The 20,976-nt window shown below is 43.4% G+C and overlaps 1 protein-coding gene and 1 long non-coding RNA gene across 4 annotated transcripts; one reads left to right on the plus strand and one right to left on the minus strand.

Moving 5' to 3' along the window:
* The first annotated feature begins 1,459 nt into the window (after positions 1–1,459).
* Positions 1,460–13,532, plus strand: LOC116600322. Its single transcript, XR_004289586.1, has 2 exons — positions 1,460–1,712; positions 12,683–13,532. It is a non-coding gene; the product is annotated as an uncharacterized LOC116600322 (long non-coding RNA).
* On the minus strand, positions 9,502–20,689 carry ACRV1 (acrosomal vesicle protein 1). Of its 3 annotated transcripts, none has more exons than XM_032360483.1 (4): positions 20,592–20,689; positions 12,820–13,350; positions 10,646–10,765; positions 9,502–9,899 (listed from the first exon to the last, which is right to left on the minus strand). In XM_032360483.1, exons 1-4 carry the CDS (start codon positions 20,659–20,661, stop codon positions 9,775–9,777), a joined length of 846 nt encoding a protein of 281 aa, XP_032216374.1. In that variant the 5' UTR covers positions 20,662–20,689; the 3' UTR covers positions 9,502–9,774. The 3 variants fall into 3 exon arrangements, with proteins under 3 accessions (XP_032216374.1, XP_032216372.1, XP_032216373.1); XM_032360481.1 differs by having other exon boundaries at positions 12,733–13,350; positions 20,592–20,688; XM_032360482.1 differs by lacking the exon at positions 20,592–20,689 and adding an exon at positions 15,666–15,855 and having other exon boundaries at positions 12,733–13,350.
* Positions 20,690–20,976: the final 287 nt, after the last annotated feature.

The following is a 20,976-nucleotide window of genomic DNA, read 5'->3' on the forward strand; positions in this document are numbered from 1 at the left end:
GATCATTTTCAAATCACACCTGAAACTAATATAAGATTGTATGTCAATTATAATTCAATTAAAAATAAAAAAATTAAATATTTTTTCATTGTCTTTAGTTTTTGGACATTTAATTATGATGTCTCTTAATGTAGATTTTTGTCTTGAGTTTTTATGTAAGTTCTAGTTAGTTAGCAATGTTGGTTTCAGAGTAGAATTTAGGGATTCACACTTACATGTAATACCCAGTGCTCATCATAACAAGTGCTCTTCTTAATCCCCATCACCCATTTAGCCCTTCCCCACCAACCTCTGCTCTAGCAACCCTATTCTCTATAGCTGAATCTCTTATAGTTTGCTTCTCCACTCTCCTTTTTCCTTCCTTCTATTTTTCATGTTTTGTTTCTTGAATTCCACATCTGAGTGAAATCATATAGTATTTGTCTTTCTCTGATTTATTTTGCTTAGCATAATACACTCTAGTTCCATCCACATCATTGCAAATGGCAAGATTTCATTCTTTTAGCTATATATACACACACGCGCGCACACACACACACACACACACACACACACATCCACATTCTGTTCATCAGTTGATGGACATTTGGGCTCTATCCATAATTGTAGCTATTTAGCTGTTTGATAATGTTTGATAAACATAGGGGTGCATGTGTCCTTTATGAATAGTATTTTTGTGTCCTTTGGGTAAATATTTTTATGTCCTTTGATTAAATACCTAGTAGTGCAATTGCTGGGTCGTGTTAGGTTAACTCCTGCCGTGAAGGGTGAAGAAGAGAGAGGAGACGGTGGCTCTATGGCAAACACAATTTTTATTGTGGCAACAGAAGCCAGCAGAGGGCGTGACTAGCTAAGACTGGAGCCCTTGTCGCTTGGAGACTTAGGGGTAGTTAGAGGTTCTGAGGAGGTAAGTAAAAATATTTGCAGCTAGTCATTGCTAGAGTTGCTAAGGAAGACTGCTTTTGCAGTTAAACGTGTTTTTGTTGAACAGGATATATACTCTGGGCCCAGGGTTTAGGTGGTAATTTTCCAGTCCAGTCATCTGAGGTGGTGGCTGGTAGAAAATGGCAGGTCTTTGGTTAACATTTCAGTCTTCTCCTTAAAAAAAAAAAAAAAAAAAAAGAAGAGAGAGAGAGAATTGGGGACAGGGAGGTGTCTGGGTGGCTCAGTCGCTAAGTGCCTGCCTTTAGTTCAGGTCATGATCCCAGGGTCCTGGGATGGAGCCCCACATGGAGCTCCACATCGGGCTCCCTGCTTTGTGAGGAGCCTGCTTCTCCCTCTCCCACTCCCCCGCTTGTGTTCCCTCTCTCCCTGTGTCTCTCTCTCTGTCAAATAAATAAATAAAATCTTAAAAAAAAAAAGAAAGAGATGGGGGATTGGGTTGTTGAGGGCAATGTGAGTCATCCGCTGCTTCCTGCTGAGTGGAGATGTTGAGGTTATGGTGTTTTTCTGGCTTAGATGGTATCTTATTTGGCACAGGAGGAAGATGATGACTGTGTGTTTTAGGTAGCTGGTAAAAGAAATTTAGTTCTTGGTAGATAAGCTAGATAGGACATTAAGTATTCAACAAAGTCGAAACAACAGAATTATGCCAAAAAAGGCAAGAGGGTCCAATAGCCAATAGAGGGCTATAGCCACTGTTGGCCATAAAGTAAGTCCCATCATTCATGAACCCCTTCCATTGAGGTGAAGATGTTTTTCAAGTAACTCAGGTGAGTGATGACCTGTCCAGTCTTAGTGATATAAAATAGGCATTCCTCCTTTAGGAAAGTGTGTGTTCTGGGGCACCTGAGTGGCTCAGTTGTTTGAGTGTCTGCCTTCAACTCAGGTCATGATCCCAAGGTCCTGGGATTGAGCCCTGCATCAGGCTCCCTGCTCTTCGGGGAACCTGTTTGTCCCTCTCCCTCTGCCTGCTGCTCCCCCTGCTTGTGCTTTCTCTTTGTCAAATAAATAAATAAAAATCTTTTAATAAAAAAAATTAAGGTAAGTATATGTTCCCTCAACATGGGCAATTAGGAGATTTGGTCTTTGGTTTGGTTTGGTTTTGGAGGGTCAATCTGTTTAAAGGAGAAAAGATTCTGGCAGGTGGGGTCTAGGGGAATTATGCATCTTTTAGGTTGAGCACGGAAAAAAACAAGTGGTGGATTGAGGAATGCAGGAAGCAGGGTGTAGGGTTTAGGCACAATGGGGTAAACAGGAAGTATAGCCTGGTTAACAATTTAGTCTTGGATAAGGACTTGTCCAATTTTTTGACGGCAGCTAGGATAGAAGTGTTGTGGAGGAATTTGGTGGGTTTTAAGATATGAGCCTGAAAGAGTTTGGAAATAAGGAGCTTTAATCCCTGAAGGCCTGCAGGGCTTAGTGGATATTGTAGCTGATGAAGAGAGGGGGATTTTGGAGTTTGATTGTGACAGATGTATGGTGAGTGGCTATGGTGGGTTCCACAGTGTATGGAGGGATCCACTTGCGGGAAGAGGGTGAGTAGAGGAAATAGAGGGGAGGGAGAAGCATATAGGTGACAAAGTAGGATGAAGGGGGTTGAGTTGGAGGGTGCAAATTGGAGGGAGGCCTGGAATTTGCTTAGAATGTCTCTCCCTAAGATTGCAGGGGAGCATTGTGGGGTAACTAAAAAGGAATGAATGAAGGGAGTGTCAGGTTGCAGAGTAAAGGGCCAGTTGTTTATGCATGGAGGGTATCCACCCCAACAGTAGAGATGGAGGAACTGTGGAGAGGGCTGGAAAACTCTGGTAAGAATGTTGCTCCCGTGTCCAGTAAGAAAGAGATGGGCTTACCAGATACTGACAGCATTACCCTGAGTTCTGAGACAGTGATGGTGGTGGGGTCCACAGACCCTGGGCCCTGTCGGTCTTTGGTGGCCAGACCCATTAGGTTCCCCAGACCTAGATTTGGGTTAGGGGATTGGTTTGAATTGGAAGTGGTTGGACGGGAAACAGTCTCTCAGAGTACCGTCCAACTTCCAGTGCCCTTTCTGCCACAGATAGGACAAGGTTTTGGTGGCGGTTTGGGATTGCGGCAAGCTGTTGCCCAGTGGCCCTGTTGATGGCATTTAAAGCATGGTTGTTGTGGGGTTATGCATGGGGCATTAGGTTTTTGAGTACCCTGAGAGCCTTGCCTGGTGGCAGCTGCCAGTATCTGATATTTTGCCTGATTTCTTTTGAGTTTTTTGGGTTTTTGCTCCTCCTCTATATTATCAAAGACCTTAAAGGCCACCTTAATTACATCCTGTTGTGGGGTTTGTGGGCCATCTTCCAATATTTGGAGTTTTCATGGATATTTGCGGCCAACTGTGAAATGAGGTACAAGTGAAGATAAATATTTTCCTTGTCTGTGTTGGCGGTGAGAGTAGTGTATCTTGTTGTAGCTTTTGAAAGCCAGGAGTAGAAGGGGGCAGGGTTTTCATCAGGGCCCTGGGTAACTTTTTTATCTTTTTATAATTGATGGCCTTGAGGGTAGTGTTATCTATACCAGCCAGGAGGTAGATAATCATGTGGCCCCCTCTTCTGTCTATCGGGTATATTGGGCAGATAGTCCCATTTGGAATCCATTTTGGGGACAGCAATAATGCCAATGGGTTGTGGGTGGCATCCTGTTGATGGAGGGTGTCTACATGAATTTGAGCCGCTGCCCAGATATGCTCCCAGTCCTTGGCAGAGGGTGGACAAGAGGATGACATAGATGTAGTAGTTAAGATTATAGGACTGGTTGATGTATAGGAATTCTTTTCAGAAGGTGGTAGGGTTGGTGGTGAAAGAGCCCAAGCACTTTTTAATTTGGGAAAGGTCAGCAAGGGAGAACGGCACATGAATGCAGACAATGCCTTCTGCCCCTGCCACCTCCTTGAGGAGGGGAGTGTGTTAGCAGGGGCATGAGATTTTGGGGGGTGGGGGATGGGCGAGGAGGCACTGATGGACTAGAGAAGGGGGCACAGAAGTGAGAGGTGGTAATGGAGGCAATGTATCTGCCTGAAATTGCAAGCAGGTTTTTTGGGGAGGAAGGGGGGCAGGGTTGGGATTTTCTTTTGAGGAGAAGGACTTGGCAGGGCAAATAGGGTTGACAGAGAGAGGGTTTAGATTGGAGGTGGACAAAGGCCTGCATAGAAGGAACCTCAGACCATTTCTATTGTGTTGGAGGAAGTTTCTGAGGTCATGTTCTATTTGGAAATTAAAAGTGCCATTTTCCAGGGTGGCAAAACCACTGAAGAGAGTCAACAGAGCTCTCTGAGGACAGACCATGAAGGTAGGTGGGGCCCAAGATGTCACCTGGGTGACCTTTACCTGATCTGGAGGGAGGTAGCTCTCAGGAGCTCTGAGGTCAAAAGCAGAGAGTTCAGGAAGGGTTTTTTTTGTTTGTTTGTTTCCTGAAAAAGTTTCAAAAGAGGTCATGGCCAGAATGCATCATGTATTTCCTTGAGGGTGGTGTTTTAAAGTAGTTTTCACCATAGCTCTATAACCAGTTTCCTGGACTTAAAATCGGGAGTTTCCTTACAGGGCTTGGCTCTTCCTTGCATACTCCATCCTTAAGCACTGGGAAAGCTATCCCAGACCCGGGTTCTGGCCCTGTTTGCAAAATTAGTATTTGCATTGCTGGAGCTGAGGCTGAAATCAGTGTGGCGATATTTCAGTATTGACTAAGCTCACATATGATAGTGACTAAAGGTCTGTGAAATCCGTTGGGAAAAGAAAAAACTGCTCAAGTGTCCTGGATCGGGTGCTGGACTGCCACTGGCCCTTGACTGGACCGACAGGGTTCTCAGGAGAAAAAGGGCTTGTTGAGGGGTCCCTGGGTTTTTGGGGAGTCTCCATGCAGACTTGGGGTGGGAGGGACTGGCTGTGAAAATTCAAGGTGAGGGGTTGAGGGAAGATGGCCCACTAGGGGCCCCCTCTGTCAGTGCAGCGTGACTGCTGTCCCTTCTTACCTGGCAACCTGACTCCTCAGGACCATGGGGTGTTTTTTCCCACTGACTGAATCACTCATTCTTTCAACAAAAATGTGTTGTTTACCTCGAATGTGAGAAACACTTGATCTTAAAGGCCACAAATCAGAGATTCTCTTTTCTTGTCTTCCTCTCTAGATGACAGTCTCCTGTATGGATACTCAGGATGGTGCCCTTCTTAAGACCAAGGGCACGGCTTTTAAAATTAGGAGAAATAGTATACATGTCTTAAATTTACCACATTATATCTGTTCTCCACATGTCTTTCTGTAGATCAGAGTTGCCATCTGGCCAGATTTTCCTTAGGCTTCCTTATGCTCAAAGAAATTACTTTAGCACTCTACTCCTTCCTCTGCATAGTACAGGTCTGTTGGTTGTGAATTCTCTTCCTGTTTGCTTATATGAAAATGTATTTGTTACCTTCATTTTTGTAGGATAATTATGTTGTTTGTAATATTTTGGCGGACAGGCTTTTTCTTTTATGGTTTTAAACATACAGTTTTCTTGTTTTGTGCTCTCCTGTTTCTGATGGGAAGTCAGCTGTTATTTGTGTCAGTGTTCTCCTATATACATTATTACAATGTATCTTTTGTCTGGATCAATTTTGAATTTATTTTCTTTACCTTTGAATTTTGAATTCTTTACCTTTGAATTTGACTATTATGTGCCTGTGTGGTTTTCTATTGTGTTTATCCTACCCTTAGTTCACTGAACTTCTTAGTTGTGTAAGTTTATGTTTTCACCCAATTTGGGAAAATTTTGACCATTTTTTTAATCCTTCTTCTATCTCATTATCCTATTCTTCTGAGACTCCAATTAATTATATGTTCTATTGCTTGTTATTGTCCCGCAAGTCACTGAGGATTTGTTCACTTTCTTTGATACTTTTTTCCCCCCTGTTTTTCAAATTGGTAATTTCTATTGAGCTCTCTTCAATATTGCTGACTCCTATGTGGTCTCCAATATGCTGTTAAGATTATGTGATTTTTTTCAGTTATTGTACTTTTCAGTTCTAAAATTTCCTTTTTTTTTTTTTTAAAGAATTATTTATTTATTTATTGGACAGAGAGATTACAAGTAGGCAGAGAGGCAGGCAGAGAGAGAGGAGGAAGCAGGCTCTTCGCTGAGCCGAGAGCCTGATGCAGGGCTCGATCCCAGCACCCTGGGATCATGACCTGAGCTGAAGGCAGAGGCTTAACCCACTGAGCCACCCAGGCGCCCCCCATTTGGTTCTTTTTTATAGTTTTAGTTTCTATGTTGAGATTCCTTATCTGTTCATTTATATGACACTATTTTCCTTTAGTTTCTGGAACATATCTCTACCAGCTGCTTATTGCTTTTGTTTACTAATTCCATCTTAAGGTCAGTAACCTTTTTTTCTTTCCTATGGGTCACATTTTTATTTATATTTCTACTAATTTCTTATTATATAGTGGACATAGTGAATGATGCATTGTAGGGGTTCTGGATTCTGTGTGTTCCTTTGAAGAGTGTTGACTTGCATTCTCCTAGGTTGAATTGTAATTGAATTGTAGTCCAAACTCTGTCTTCTTTGAGGTAGACAGCAGCACACATCTCTTGCAGCTTCTGGCTGCCATTGTCAGACCTCCAGGAGTCAGTGATCAGCCAAAAATTTGGTCACAGTTTATACTCATTTTGAGGTTTAATTATGACTTCTTTCTTTCTAGGATTTCCTTTTATAGCTGCTCTGCCAGCCCTAATCTTTGTTCTCTGAATCCACAAATCAGTAAACTGTGGGATTTTGCCTCCCCTTGGTATGTGGACAAAGAAGTCCTCTCAGGCATAAAGCCCCAGACTTGCAAATCTTGCTTGGCCCTGTTCCTGTCTTTTTAAGGGGTGACTTCTATCCAGTACCTTTCAAGGAACTTTCGAGTAGTTCTTATTTTTCACCCTGTTTATAAGTGTTATCTAAAAGAGGGTTAGTTCGACCAAACTACTCCATTATTAATGGAAGCCAGAACTTCCCTTCCATTTTAACCACATTTTTGAACTTATTTCTTCAACGTATGTAGCTATATTTATAGAATAGTTTTAGCTAATATTTATCCCCCTCCCTCAAAAAAATATGTTAATAATGTTATTAAGATTTCGTTTTTCTTCTTGCTCTCAGTAGACCATATTTCTTTTGTTCTTTTTAATTTTTTTTTAAGATTTTATTTATTTGAGAGAGAGAGCGAGCACAAGTAGGTGAAGAGGTCAAGGGAGAGATGAATATCCAAGCAGACTTCTGAGTTGGGAGCCCCATGCAGGGCTCGATCTCAGGACCCATGCAATCAGGACCTGAGCCGAAACCAAGAGTTGGATGCCTATCAGATTGAGCTACCCAGGCACCCAAGTAAACCATATTTCAAGTTGAGAATTCTTTTGGAATTTTATTTTATTTTGGATTATTTATTTGTTTACTTGACTGAGAAATAGAGAGGGAACACAAGCAGGGGGAGTGGGAGAGGGAGAAGCAGACTTCCAGCTGAGCAGGGAGCCCCATGTGGGGCTCAATCCCAGGACCCATGGGATGATGACCTGAGCTGAAGGCAGACACCCAAGGACTGAGCCACCCAGGTGCCCCTTTTTTGGAGTTTAAGTTCCAGGTCTTGGGCCTTTATTTTTGAATGCCAGTTAATCAAGGGATAGTACTGTGTATTCAAAATAATTTTCACTTATGGGGCGCCTGGGTGGCTCAGTGGGTTAAGCCGCTGCCTTCGGCTCAGGTCATGATCTCAGGGTCCTGGGATCGAGTCCTGTATCGGGCTCTCTGCTCAGCAGGGAGCCTGCTTCCTCCTCTCTCTCTCTGTCTGCCTCTCTGCCTACTTGTAATCTCTCTCTGTCAAATAAATAAATAAAATTTAAAAAAAAAATAATTTTCACTTAGAAATTTGAAAAGGAACCTGAAGGAGTCTCTGAACCACCCCCATTTATTTTGGCTTGTGACAAAACTCTCCAATTTGTCTTGCTTAGGATCCTGTAATCTTAATTGCATAAAATTGTTTTCAGGATTAAAACAGAAAGCATAAAAAAAAAAAACGCTAAATGTATCACATAGCATAGAATATATTCTGTAAGTGCTAGTTACCATTCTCTTCACAATGATGATTGTCTTCGTGGAAATACATATCTAAAGTCAGTATCTAAAGCCAAATATGTATCTAAAGCCAGCCCATTTGGTTTTAAGTAAATAACACATGCTTAAATCCGTATGTATATGTGTGTATAATTTTTAAAATTTCAAAAACAGTGAAATTTTTTTTAAAGATTTTATTTATTTATTTGACAGGCAGAGATCACAAGTAGGCAGAGATACAGGCAGAGAGAGAGGAGGAAGCAGGTTCCCCACTGAGCAGAGAGCCCGATGTGGGGCTTGATCCCAGGACCCTGAGATCATGACCTGAGCCGAAGGCAGAGGATTTAACCACTGAGCCACTCAGGCACCCCCAGTAAAATCTTTTTTAAAAAAGATTTTATTTATGAGGGAGAGCATGAACAGGGGAGAGGGGCAGAGGGAAGAGGAGAAGCAGACTCCCCGCTAAGCAGGGAGCGGGACTGTGGGACCTGAACTGAAGGCAGACGCTTCACTGACTGAGCTACCCAGTTACCTGTAAAATGTTTCTTGATGTAGTATTCCAAGAGTTCTTAAGCATGAAATCTAAGGCCTTGTCCATAAAAGAAAAAATTGGATTTTATAAAAATTGAAGTATTTTGCTCTGCGCAAGAGCAGAGCACTTAACACTGTTAAGACCACCCAGCTGATCTCAGGAGGTTTTAAACAGGTGTGGGAGAGCAGTGGCTAAAAGGAGATGTGCTTGTGTTGGGAGGGAGGATTGATTTTGGTCTTGGAAGAACCATTCTGCCTAGTATTTATCATGTGGTGGAAACAACTCAAATTGAAATCATGCAGATTTGGTTTTGAAATCTGGCCCTGGCTCAATGTAACTCTGTAACCATGGCCAGTTTGGAGCAACGTGGTGTACTAATAAATAAATTGTGTGTATTTGTAAACCAAGGATGACACTGTCTCTCTTGTTTGCCTTACTGGGCTCTTTCCTGAGGATCAGATGAGACCATGTATGTAAAAACATTATTAAAGAATATAACACTAATACAAGGTGAGAGAGGGACTGTTACAGTATTTCTACCTGCTTCTCTATACTGAGATGATCCTGTAACATTGTGTGAGAGAAAGATTTAAACAGTATGACCTCCTGCGTATTTATATAGCAAAAAAGAGACATTTTGTTATTATGTGATGAGTAGACTCGAAGACTGAAAACCCAAGAGCCAATGAAGGGATGAGTTTTGGACACCATCATGGGCTAATAGAAGGGGGTGGGGTTTCTAATAGGATGGACACGGAGTGGGTTCAGAGAAGGTCCCACAGTATTGTTCAAGCTACTCTGCGTTTCTCTTTGTGTCTTCCCTGGAGGACCCCACCACTTTGATGAATGTGGAGTGATTTAGAACACGTCCTTTTTAGTGTGTGGAGAGGAAGCAAGCTCAGGCCGACCCTGCAGCTGGCTGATGGGAAAAGAAGTGCATCTCCAGGCTGTATTCTTGACCATGCAGAATTTATTGAGAAAGAAAAGAGTGTTGAGAGATGGGGTAAGGGAAGACAGATGACAGATAAGAAAGGGTAACGGGGCATGGATAGGAGAGGGAAGGGGAGGTATTTGAACATCCTGACACTCAGGCGGAGGCAGAAATGATTAGTTATTGGCTGGGAAAGAAACAAAATATAAATCGAGCCCTGTACGATGATGGAGAAGTTTTGTTGCCTGAGTCAGGGCAGGAAGTGAGGGCACAGGCTTCTAGAGCTTGTTGCAAAAAGATTGGTTCCGACAGCATATAATTTGCATCCTGGTTCCGTGGGAGAAGAGGTTCATAGACGGGCACATGTTCTCACACCCCTGAACCATGAATTGGAGTTTTCCACCTGAAAGAAGCAGAGACAGACTGTAGTGAGCAGAAGGCTTCCTCCTCTGACCTTTGTCTTCATCCATGGTCCCCAGTGTCTCCATGAAGGCATCACCAAGACCTCCAGCTTGTGTATCTTCCTCCCCACTCCTTCTGCTTGTCTTTTCTGTGCCCTTCCCCGCATCTGCTGCCTCCCGCCTCTACTGAGGGACTAGACAAACCACAAGGGAAGTCAGACAGTGTGGTTCACAGGACGGCAATAACCAAGATCCTTTATTCGGGGATGAGGAGTGAGTATAGTAAGGGTAGAGGGTATGGGAATAAAGCAGAACAGGTCTGGCAACCTATGAACACTGACTGACAATTGTTTATTCATTTATTCAGTATTTGCTAAATGCCTACCATGTACTAAACATTTGTGCTAAGTGCTAGGAACATATAGCCATGAACAAGACAGACACGATCCTGAGCTTATGGTCAATGTCTCAACATCTCAAGGCAATTCCTCCATTTCTTTTGTAGGAAGAGACCGCCAGTCTCCCTGTCTCCTTTTAAAACACCATAGGCCTGTTGGGAAGGGCCCTTCCCTCCCCATCAGCAGCTAGAATTGTGCTCTTAATTCAGGATAAGGTTCTCCTGAGTCTTCAAGTTTCTGGGGAAGTGCAGCTTGACCCCTCCTCTGTCTCCCGCCACCCCAGCTGCTCTCAAGAGTACTCAGTTGATGTGTGTCTCTGGCACAGACTGTGTTATGAAGTCCCCACGTACCTTCAAAGATCTTCTTTAACATGCACTGCTGGGAATTCTGAGTGGAGCAGACTCCCTCTCCACGAAGACATTTTCCTTGATCATTCATATATGAACATGTGTGGCAATTTAATATTGGGCCTGCAAATTTAAGATAAGCCTGATGAAATTTCCCGATGGACCAGGCGTAGAGAGAGCCATGAGTCCCAGGGAGAGGGATGGTGGGCAGTAAGTAGCCTGGATACCACATATCTTTTTATGGTTCTTATTGGCATTTGAGAGCCCTGCATCTGATAGAGTGTAGTTTCTCCTCTGGACCAGAGGAAATTCCTTCATTCTTACTACTTCTTCTATAAATGTCATTGCTGAAGAATCCCAGATTTCTCTCTACAATACTGATGTTTACTCCAATTCATATCCCCACTGGCTCTGCCATGTATAACTTGAGCAAAGGAGACCTTAAATCACGTGATTGGCTCCCCGTTTTACTCTCCCATCATATTGTCACCCACAAGGCACACTTAGAGTAAGAACTGACTGATTAATAAGCTATGTTAGAGGGTCTGGGTGTTATGAGCCTGGGGGGCTCAGTGGGTTGAGCGGCTGCCCCTGGCTCAGGTCATAATCCCAGGGTTCTGGGATCGAGCCCCGCATAGGGCTCCCTGCTTAGCAGACAGCCTGATTCTCCCTCTCCCTCTGCCTGCCGCTCTGCCTACTTATACTCTATCTCTCTGTCAAATAAATGAATAGAATCTTTATTTTTAAAAAAAGGCTATATTAGAATGCTCTAATACTGCAAATTCTGTAAAGAGTGATCATTCTCCATTTTCAAGTTGACCTTCAACAATGTCAATTTGTTGGGGTGCCTCGGTGGCTCAGTAGGTTGAGCATCTACCTTTGGCCCAGGTCATGATCCCAGAGTCGTGGGATCGAGCCCCGCATTAGGCTCTCTGCTCTGTGGGTAGCCTGCTTCTCCCTCTCCCAACCCCCGCTTGTGTTCCCTCTCTCCCTATCTGTCAAATAAATAAATAAAATCTTTATTAGAAACAAAACAACAATGTCAATTTGTCACAAAGGGCATTCTTTTTGAAATGCTTCCATTTGCCTCTTTTACTATGTCCATTACCAGTTCCCTACTTAAGGAAGGATAAAGAAATAGGTGAGATGTGGGCTTTGGAGTCAGACCAACTTAACTTTGAATCCAAGGATTGCTACTTTCTAGCTATGTGATGTTAGCCCCACTTCTCTCATCTGAAGTTGTGCGATGGAAGGAACTATGAAGTGCTTATGTCTGGTAATATCTTGAGGGGTCAAACTCTGGATCTTGCTTTCCTTTCTTGAACAACCTCTCTTTAGTAAGAGCCAAAGAATTGCAGTTGTGATGGGAACCTTTTTAGGAATCTAACAGACAAGAGTGAGTTCATGCTTTATTTTCTTTGTTCAAATAAAATGGAGCCACCAGCTCCAGGGCTAGTCATCTCTTCCCAGAGTTGGCGAGGCATTCTAACATAGTTTGTTGAGGCAGATTAACGTGAAGCTCATGAAGGTGAGTGTTCCATGAGCTCCTTCCAAGGGAGAAGTGGGCATTTGTATTCATAATTTCTTTTTTTTTTTTAAAGATTTTATTTATTTATTTGACAGACAGAGATTACAAGTAGGTAGAGAGGCAGGCAGAGAGGAGGAAGCAGGCTCCCCGCTGAGCAGAGAGCCCGACGTGGGGCTCGATCCCAGGACGCTGGGACCATGACCTGAGCTGAAGGCAGAGGCTTTAACCCACCGAGCCACCCAGGCGCCCTGTATTCATAATTTCTTATGTAGGGTGAAGTTGGAGGGACTGTTGGCATTTTGTATTTGTGTCATTTTATTTTTTTAAAAGGCCCTCAAAATTGTTTTGCCTTCAGGGCTCCACAAAACCTATATCCTGCCTCCTGGTATTATTGTAAAGAGATGTAACGAGTGTTTTTGAGAGAGCTGTCTGTGAAGTGTTTGTGAGCTAGTCTTCTATATGCTCTCCTTAAAGTTGGGTGTCTTGATGTGTTGCCTGTTTTTCTCCTGAAGTCAAGGACAAGAACCCATCCAGATATATTTCACCCAAAAATGTGCCTCACCTGAAAATGTGCTTGATGGTGGAATGCCTGAAGGCTGGTCACCCAGTGGCTTTTCACCTGAAACTTGTTCACTTGAAGCCTGCTCACCTGAAGCTTGTTCACTTGAAGCCTGTTCACCAGAAGGCTTCTCACTGGAAGCTGGTTCACCTGAAGGCTTTTCAGTTGAAACCTGTTCACCTGAAGCCTGTTCACCTGAAGGTTTTTCGACGGAAGGCTGTTCACTGGAAGGCTTTTCACCTGAAGACTGTTCGCCGGAAGGCTGTTCAACTGAAGGCTTTTCACCTGAAGACTGTTCAACTGAAGGTTCACCAGAAGTGTGCTCTCCTGAAGCACGTTCACCTGAAGTGTGTTCACCCGTAGCATGCTCACCTGAAGTGTGTTCACCTGAAGCGTGTTCACCTGAAGTGTGTTCACTCGAAGTGTGCTCACTGGAAGTATGTTCAGCTGAAGTGTGCTCACCTGAAGAGTGCTCACTTAAAGTGCTCTCGCCTGCAGAAGTCTCATATAAAGCCTCACCATCTGAAGGGTTTCCAAGTGAAACGTACTCACCTGAAAATTGCTGAACTGAAGCTTGATGATCCATGGAGCCAGGAGGCTCATCAGGCTGACCTGATGCTCCTGGGATGGAGAAGAAACAGAAGAGAGACAGTGAAGGCAAGAGAAAGAATGGGATAAGGACTGCTTTGCTTATGCAATAAGGCTAACGTGGGATTCCTGGGTTTCCTGTAGGCCTGGTCAGGGATCTGAAGATATTGCAGATGTTGGAGGAAATCAACTAATTACTTGAAAGACCATGAAGGTCAGAGGCATTAATGAAACACACAGAGACTGCCTCTGGCACTTAAAGGAAGAATTTTAAGATCCACGTTATTTATTTTTTTTAAAGATTTTATTTGTCAGATTGAGAGACAGAGAGAGAATGAAAGCGCCCAAGCAGGGAGAGCAGCAGGCCGAGGGAGAAGCAGGCTCCCCACTAAGCAGGGAAGGGACTCAGTCCCAGCACCCCAGGATCATGACATGAACCAAAGACAGACACTTAACCGACTGAGCCACCCAGGCATCCCTGAGATCCACATTATTAAGAAATGTACAGGGGGGTCCCCTAGCCCATGTACCAAAAGCACCCCAAGGGAAAATTGTGTGCCTCCCTGACAAAGAGAGCATCAGGAAATCAATGTGCCATCAATCACATTATCAGAAGTCTACCACCAGCCCTCCCTCCCGTTTCTCTCTGGGTGAAAGGCAGGAAGGATGAAAATACAAAAGGGAAAGAGAAAGCAACTTGGTTCAATAACTAAGTAATTCTAGCTGAAATTGAAAATACAAGATTTTACCCTTTGGACAGGATAAATTTTAAACCAGAGATGACAAATATCTAATGAACTCACTAAAATGACCAGACAGGATTTAAGACATCTTTATTTGGCAAATTTAAATTCTTTCTTACACTCAGTCCCTCATCCATGCAGGTTGGAGACTCAAAGATGGGATCAGTTATTAAGATAAAAAACATTATTTGCTTATTTATTTCTGAATTGAGATTCCTTGTGATGTACCATTTATACTCACTTCATGTAGTTGCATGGGTTTTCAGTAAGATAAACTGTGAAGTGCCCAGTTCATTGCTTAAGTGTTCAATTAATTTAACTTTTCTCTCCTCCCCACTTTACACTAGGACTTAAAAATCTCTTAGCCGGTCATTCTCTTTTGGCCAGTCCCTTCTACTTTTAATCCATCTCATCAGTGACTGTTAGACAAATATTCTTTAGGTAGTACTTTTTATTTTATTGAATGTAGCACCAAACAATTTGATTATTACTATGTGCTTAGACTGAGTAATTCAGAGGAGGGTGGGTAGACTATAAAAGGACTGAGTTATTAATCCTAGCCAAAATCTGAGAGGAATGACAAGATCTCTTGAGGACGAGGTAGCCTAGGGCTCCAAATTACCCTTATCTCTGTAAGAGTCCTACAGTAGATTCATGTATTCTGTATGATTCACAGTCCTTATAATCTACAACTTTCTGAAAGACTGGGATTAGAATATGTTGATAAAGGAAAGGTAAGATTTGGAAAGGCTTTGGGGAGGTTTCTATTTTTGAAAGTTGTTATTGAATATTATCTGCTTGACTGTTTAACAGTTAACAGGAGTTTTAATAAATTTCTGATGTAGAAAGGAGGCTTGAAAAAACACACTCATTTCTTACTCATTCTTAAAGTTGACGAGTCACTGCTTTGCTATGTGGCTGGCATATACTACCACCTGGTAGCTATGTATCTACATTTCTGAATCAACTTTGAAAATCTAAGAGAGCAAAAAACAAAATCTCGGACAACCAACATTACAGAAAACACTTTGTCATTTCGCCAACAGTTCGGATCTCATGGCCTCTCTCTTCTCCTCTAGGAAAAATGAGGGAATATAACCCATGAAAGAGGACCCTGCAAGAGGAAATACAGACAACTGGATGGATAGAACATGGCCATGACAGAGAGGCTTGTAAGGTCTCTGGCCCATAGCCTTGCTGTGTTCTGAGATGGCTTTCTGGGTACATCACATTCCCATCTCCTTACATCTTTCCTTGCTACATTAACTACACAAGGATCCCTTGCACTCCATTCATTGGGACAAACATTCATTGTACTTTCACAAAACCCTTAGACCTGTTTTCTGATCTCACAGAGCATCAGGTACAAAAGATGAGTGACTGAAAGAAGTAGTAGGAATGAGACTGTGCCCAACCAGTGGGCTTCTCTGATGGCAAAGCCATTACTAGGAGGAATCAACTGGCTTGGGAGCTCTCAGAGTTGAACTGGTTTAGCTATTCTTGATTCTGAGTCAGATTGATTTAGATAACTAATATTCTGGTCTTCCTTCTTCAAGGGCTAAAAGACGTGAAAGAATTCTCCCAGAGCCAAGATAGGGGACTCACCTCTGGCACATCCAATTAGATAAAGACTCATTAGTAAGAGAAACTTCTTCATCTGGATTTTGGGAAAGAGGAGACTCTGGCGTAGGGCACCCAAGAGTTGTGAAGGAAAACTGTGAGCAGAAGCTCCCAATGCTAAGTTACAGCTCCTGGGAATTCTAGAACCTCAGAGACCACCCATGTGCCTCACAATGGGTTGAGCTCTGAGGTTCTCATGCAGGCTGTTCAGGCAGGATGGCTTTCTAACAACTCAGGGCAAATGATGCCACTGAAGGCTAATTTGCCAAGTATAACATAGTGTATTGGGGCTCTTTGCCCTATCTTAAAAAAAAATCCTATTACCAAAATAATATTCTTTTTGTAATAAATTTTTAAAGCTATTCTCTTTTTGAAATGTTCTTGACAGTGAGCTGTGATTGCCTGATTATTTTGTGTTCGGCTCTTTGAATCAGCATCCCCCACCCCGTTTTGTTTTGTTTTGGTTGGTTTTGGTTTTGTTGTTCTTTTTTTTTTTTTTTAAAGATTTTATTTATTTGACACAGAGAGAGAGATCACAAATAGGCAGAGAGTCAGGCAGAGAGAGAGGGGGAAGCAGGCTCTCTGCTCAGCAGGGATGCTGAGGCAGATGCGGGGCTCGATCCCAGGACCCTGAGATCATGAATCCCAGGACCCTGAGATCATGACCTGAGCTGAAAGCAGCAGCTTAATCCACTGAACCACCCAGGCGCCTCTTTTTTGGGGGCCTGTAAACTAGTCTCTCTTGACCTGATCACCTGAAAGCTGGTTGTGTTTGGCTTCAGACTGCATTTAGCCAGTGGAAGATTTGAGGGGGAAACACACACACACACACACACACACACACACACACACACAGATTGAGATCAAAATACTTATTCTATATTTATTCTTCTTCCTTTCCTGCCATGGTTTTGACACCAGTTGGATCTTGACATGACAAAGCTGTTCTTGGGTGTCCTATCTTTTATGGCTCCTGCTCTCAACCACGCTATGGTAACATGTTGGTTTTGACAGGAAACAAGTGGCAAATATAGGCCCAGAAAAGGGATCAACAAGGAATTGTTGAAAGCTGTGCCTTGAGTTATAATTTCTCTCTCGCTGTGGATGCAGCGAGGCATCCACCTGGTGGAAAGCTAGAACTGTTGGGGGTTGGGTGGCAGAGAGCTCTTGGCCCTCACCTCCTACTTCTTCCCTGCCCACCTCTGCTGGACCACTTTGTTATATGTAGTACTGAATGCTGGATCCGGTACAGCTGCATTTATCACTCTTACAATTATGGGTTTAATATTTATCTCTTCCATTGGTCTTAAGCTCCTTGAAAGCAGGGTCCCTGTCTGTGTCTTTTTCTTTTCCCCTGTCTGTCTTTTTTTTTTTTTTTTTAATTTTATTTACTTATTTGACAGACAGAGATCACAAGTAGACAGAGAGGCAGGCAGAGAGAAAGAGAGGAGGAAGCAGGCTCCCTGCAGAGCAGAGAGTCCGATGTAGGGCTCGATCCCAAGACCCTGGGATCATGACCTGAGCCGAAGGCAGAGGCTTCAACCCACTGAGCCACCCAGGTGCCCCTCCCCTGTCTGTCTTGATCGCTAAAGTACCCCCACTACCTAGTAGCAGTTTTGCCACATAATACATACTTAATAAGTGCTTTGTGAATGAAGGAATGGATGAGTTGCCTTTTTTGGACCCCTCTCTGCCTCACAGAGGAAAGTTTATAGAAAGCTCTAAGAATGGTATGGCTGAAGACTGTGGGTTAGCTGGAAAAAGTGGGATCAGCAGGGGTCAAAAGTGGCAGAGGGAGGCCTACCCTACTTGGCTTGTGTAGGGGGACAAAACTAGGATTTGTGGTTTTGAGGCTGGGTTGCTGGGGAGTGGAGAAATGCACGAAGGAGCAAGTTGATAATTTTTTCTCCATGTGGAGAGTCTGGAGAAACAGCTGGGGATCAGACTGAGTCAGACTTTTGTTGATAGAAGCAGTGGAAATTCATGGAAAAGAAGAGGCACTATGTATAACACACACCAGTTGTTTAAAGTTTGGCAGCACGCTTTTATGCAGTTCTCAGAACTTTCTGGAACTTTGCTGCCTCATCCCTACCTAGGAGTCACAGTATTGAAAGGTAGGACCTAAAGCCTGAATGGTCTTTGTTGGGGTCTGCTATCAAAAGAATGAGACTGATACAAAGTGAAAGTTATGCAAAGCCTTATTCTTTTTTTTTTTTTTTTTTAAAGATTTTATTTATTTATTTGACAGAGAGAGATCACAAGTAGGCATAGAGGCAGACAGAGAGAGGAGGAAGCAGGCTCCCCACTGAGCAGAGAGCCCGATGCGCGACTCGATCCCAGGACCTGAGATCATGACCTGAGCTGAAGGCAGCGGCTTAACCCACTGAGCCACCCAGGCGCCCCTGCAAAGCCTTATTCTATGCCAAGCATTAGAAGTTAGACTGACTGGCCAGGGGAACGAGATTGAGACAAAGTGAAAGTTATGTGAAGCTTTATTCTATGCCAAGCATCAATGTCAGAATGACCAGCAAGGGCCGCCTCCGAAGAGAGCGACCCCTCCCGATCTTATAGACTGGTTTTATAGGGCATAACCGCGACCCAAGGTATGTGGCTTCTATTGTTAAGGCGTTTACTCCCAGAATCGATACCCGGAACCATACCAGACACTACTGGGACATTTATTCCCGGAATGAAGTCCGTGGATGTAAACAACAATGTGGCTACCTAGGCAATATGGAGTTGCTCTGGTTAAGCAGGCCCTAATAGTTAAACAGTTTTTAACATTAAATTGGCCCTAACAGTGTTTCCTTAAACCTCAGCCTCCAACTTTTTCCTCCCTCTTTTTCTTAAAGTTAGCATGACAGGACTGTATCCTAATCCCACCCAGGCTGGCTTTCCTTAAGCTCTGTTTTGGAAACTTTCTCCCTGTGTCCCGTGGTCTGGCACTTTGAAGTCAAACCTGTGAGGATCTGAGCACACCGTATAAAAAACATGGAGTGATGGAGAATTTGCCGTGGGACCAAGAAGTGTTCGGGAGCTAAGATGTCCAGAGGCATTCCAGTCCCTGTGTCCTTCCTCTGTCCATCTCTGCCATCCCAGATGAGGGAAAGCTTCGGTTTCTTTTTTTTTTTTTTTTTTTTAAATATTTTTATTTATTTGTTATAGAGAGAGAGAGAGATACAGAGCACAAGCACGGGCAGACAGAGTGGCAGGCTAGAGGCAGAGGGAGAACCAGGCTCCCTGCCAAGCAAGGAGCCCAATGTGGGACTCGATCCCAGGACGCCGGGATCATGACCTGAGCTGAAGGCAGCCACTCAACCAACTGAGCCACCCAGGCATCCCAAAGCTCTGGTTTCTAATGGCCTGAAGTGAAGTGAAGAACCCAGTAGGTGAACCCTGGTAAAAAAAAAAAAAAAAAGATGCAGTCTGGTTTAAAAAGATGAGCTGAGCCAAATGGTCTTTTCCCAAGGGCTCACCTGTAGTGGGAACACAGAAAGAGAGGCAAGGAGGCTCCCTAGGAATAGTCTTCTGTATGGAGAGCTGAGAACCTCTCACTTGACCTGCTTCTTTGTGTGGTGGTGACTTAACCCGTGATGTGCTGGGAACTGTCTTGAACTGACTGATGAGAGCTGATGGGTCAAGTTTCAGGAATTCCATAAGCTAGTTGTTAAACACAGATATTATTAAAATTAATGTATAAAAGACATTATGTTAGAAACAAAGGTAAATACTTATCACTTCTTAATTATTTAATGATATTTTACTATTTATTATCTGTGCTCATAAGGTTATTTGGCACTGTTGTATCTTAGGCTAGAAATACTCTATAATGGTGGCCACATCTTAACTCCTTATTCGGTGACATTTGGATGGTAGCTGCAAATTGCTGTTTACACTGTGGAAGTCTTCAAATTCTTTCCTTCCAGCCTCGCCCCCACAAGCCAGTTTTAAGTGTTTACCAGCACACCAGGGTGCTAAACCCATGTACTTGTAACCTGGGGAAGGTGGCCAGCTTGTCAGGACACTGAGACTTTCCATGCTTCTTCAGCACTGGATCTCTTATCTGACTGGACGACTGATCAAACTAAGAGCCAGGAATTATGCTGTAATTGAAGCCAGATAAGGAATGATCGTTTACACTAATGGTTGCATCCAATCTTTAATTTGATGATAGCAAGGCCTCCTGTATCCTACTGTATTTTTTAGCATGTGAAAATCCTTTTGGGACTTCCCTTATCTTTACTTCCCCCGCACCCCAAAGTCTAGAATCACTAGCCCCTCACAATCCTGGGCAGCAGAGAGCAGCAAGGAGCTGAGGACAGCAGCAACTCTATTCTGCCCACGGGTCCTGTCCCTCTGCTTTAATAAAACTGCCTCCTTGTGGTTTTATTAAATAAATAAATAAATAAATAAATAAATAACCAATGGTTATTTATGCTTTTATATTTTTTAAGATTTTCTCCTTTTTTATTTGAGAGAGAGAGAGTGAGAGAGCATGAGTGGGGGGAGGGGGAGAGGAAGAGGGAGAAGCAGACTTTGTACACATCTTTGTACAATCAGTCAGGGTTTGGTTTTGATTCGTTTGTTTGTTTTTTAGATTAGAGATATGAGTGTAATTATGCATTATTTCTCTTTCTCTGTATAACTTATTTTCACTTAGTATAATACTCTCAAGGTCTATTCACGTTGTCATAAATAATGAGTCATTATTATGGCATGAGGCTCCACCCCAGGACCCTGAGACCATGACCTGAGCCAAAGACATCTGAGGCCCAACCCACAAGGCCACCCAGGTGGCTCGCCCACCCCCACTGGCTATTCATAAAGGTTTTCAGTCCTTCATACAAGGGTCTGTTCTTCCCTGAAGTCTGGGCATTCTGCCACCTTTCTGCCAAGCTTAGTAAGGCTTACCCTGGGTGTTTCCTGCGGTTGGAACCCTGATGTCTAGGACTCTGCCTTCACTGGAGGCACCCACAGCCATTCCTCCTCTCACTCCCTGGGACTCTAACAGGGAACCAGGCCACCTTCTTATAACTGATGGCAGAGAGGGATATTAGCCAATGGCATACTTTCTAAATATTTCCTTAGGTTTCCACAGTGCAGACCTATCCTTATGTTTATGTCATGGAACAGAGGAAGAGCACTGTAGTGTCATTTTATGGGCAACACCGGGCTGGCTGGGAGGGTCCCAAGTTATCTGGTTTCCTGCATTCAGGAAAGAAGGAAGACATAAGGCAGAGATTTCAGAGGCCTCAGGGGGGTGTGGGGGTTGCAGGTCACATGGGTTGTGGGGTTC

This window comes from Mustela erminea, chromosome 9, assembly GCF_009829155.1.
Source record: "Mustela erminea isolate mMusErm1 chromosome 9, mMusErm1.Pri, whole genome shotgun sequence".
Classification (NCBI taxonomy): Eukaryota; Metazoa; Chordata; class Mammalia; order Carnivora; family Mustelidae; genus Mustela; species Mustela erminea.

Coding starts and splice junctions, on each gene's coding strand:
- ACRV1 (XM_032360481.1), bottom strand. CDS start 20,661: ATGGCTGTGGGTGCCTCCAGTGAAGGCAGAGTCCTAGACATCAGGGTT. Junction 13,351..20,591: donor AACCGCAGGAAACACCCAGG/GTAAGCCTTACT, acceptor TCTCCATCCCAG/GAGCATCAGGTCAGCCTGAT. Junction 9,900..10,645: donor GTTAAAGAAGATCTTTGAAG/GTACGTGGGGAC, acceptor TGCTTCTTTCAG/GTGGAAAACTCCAATTCATG.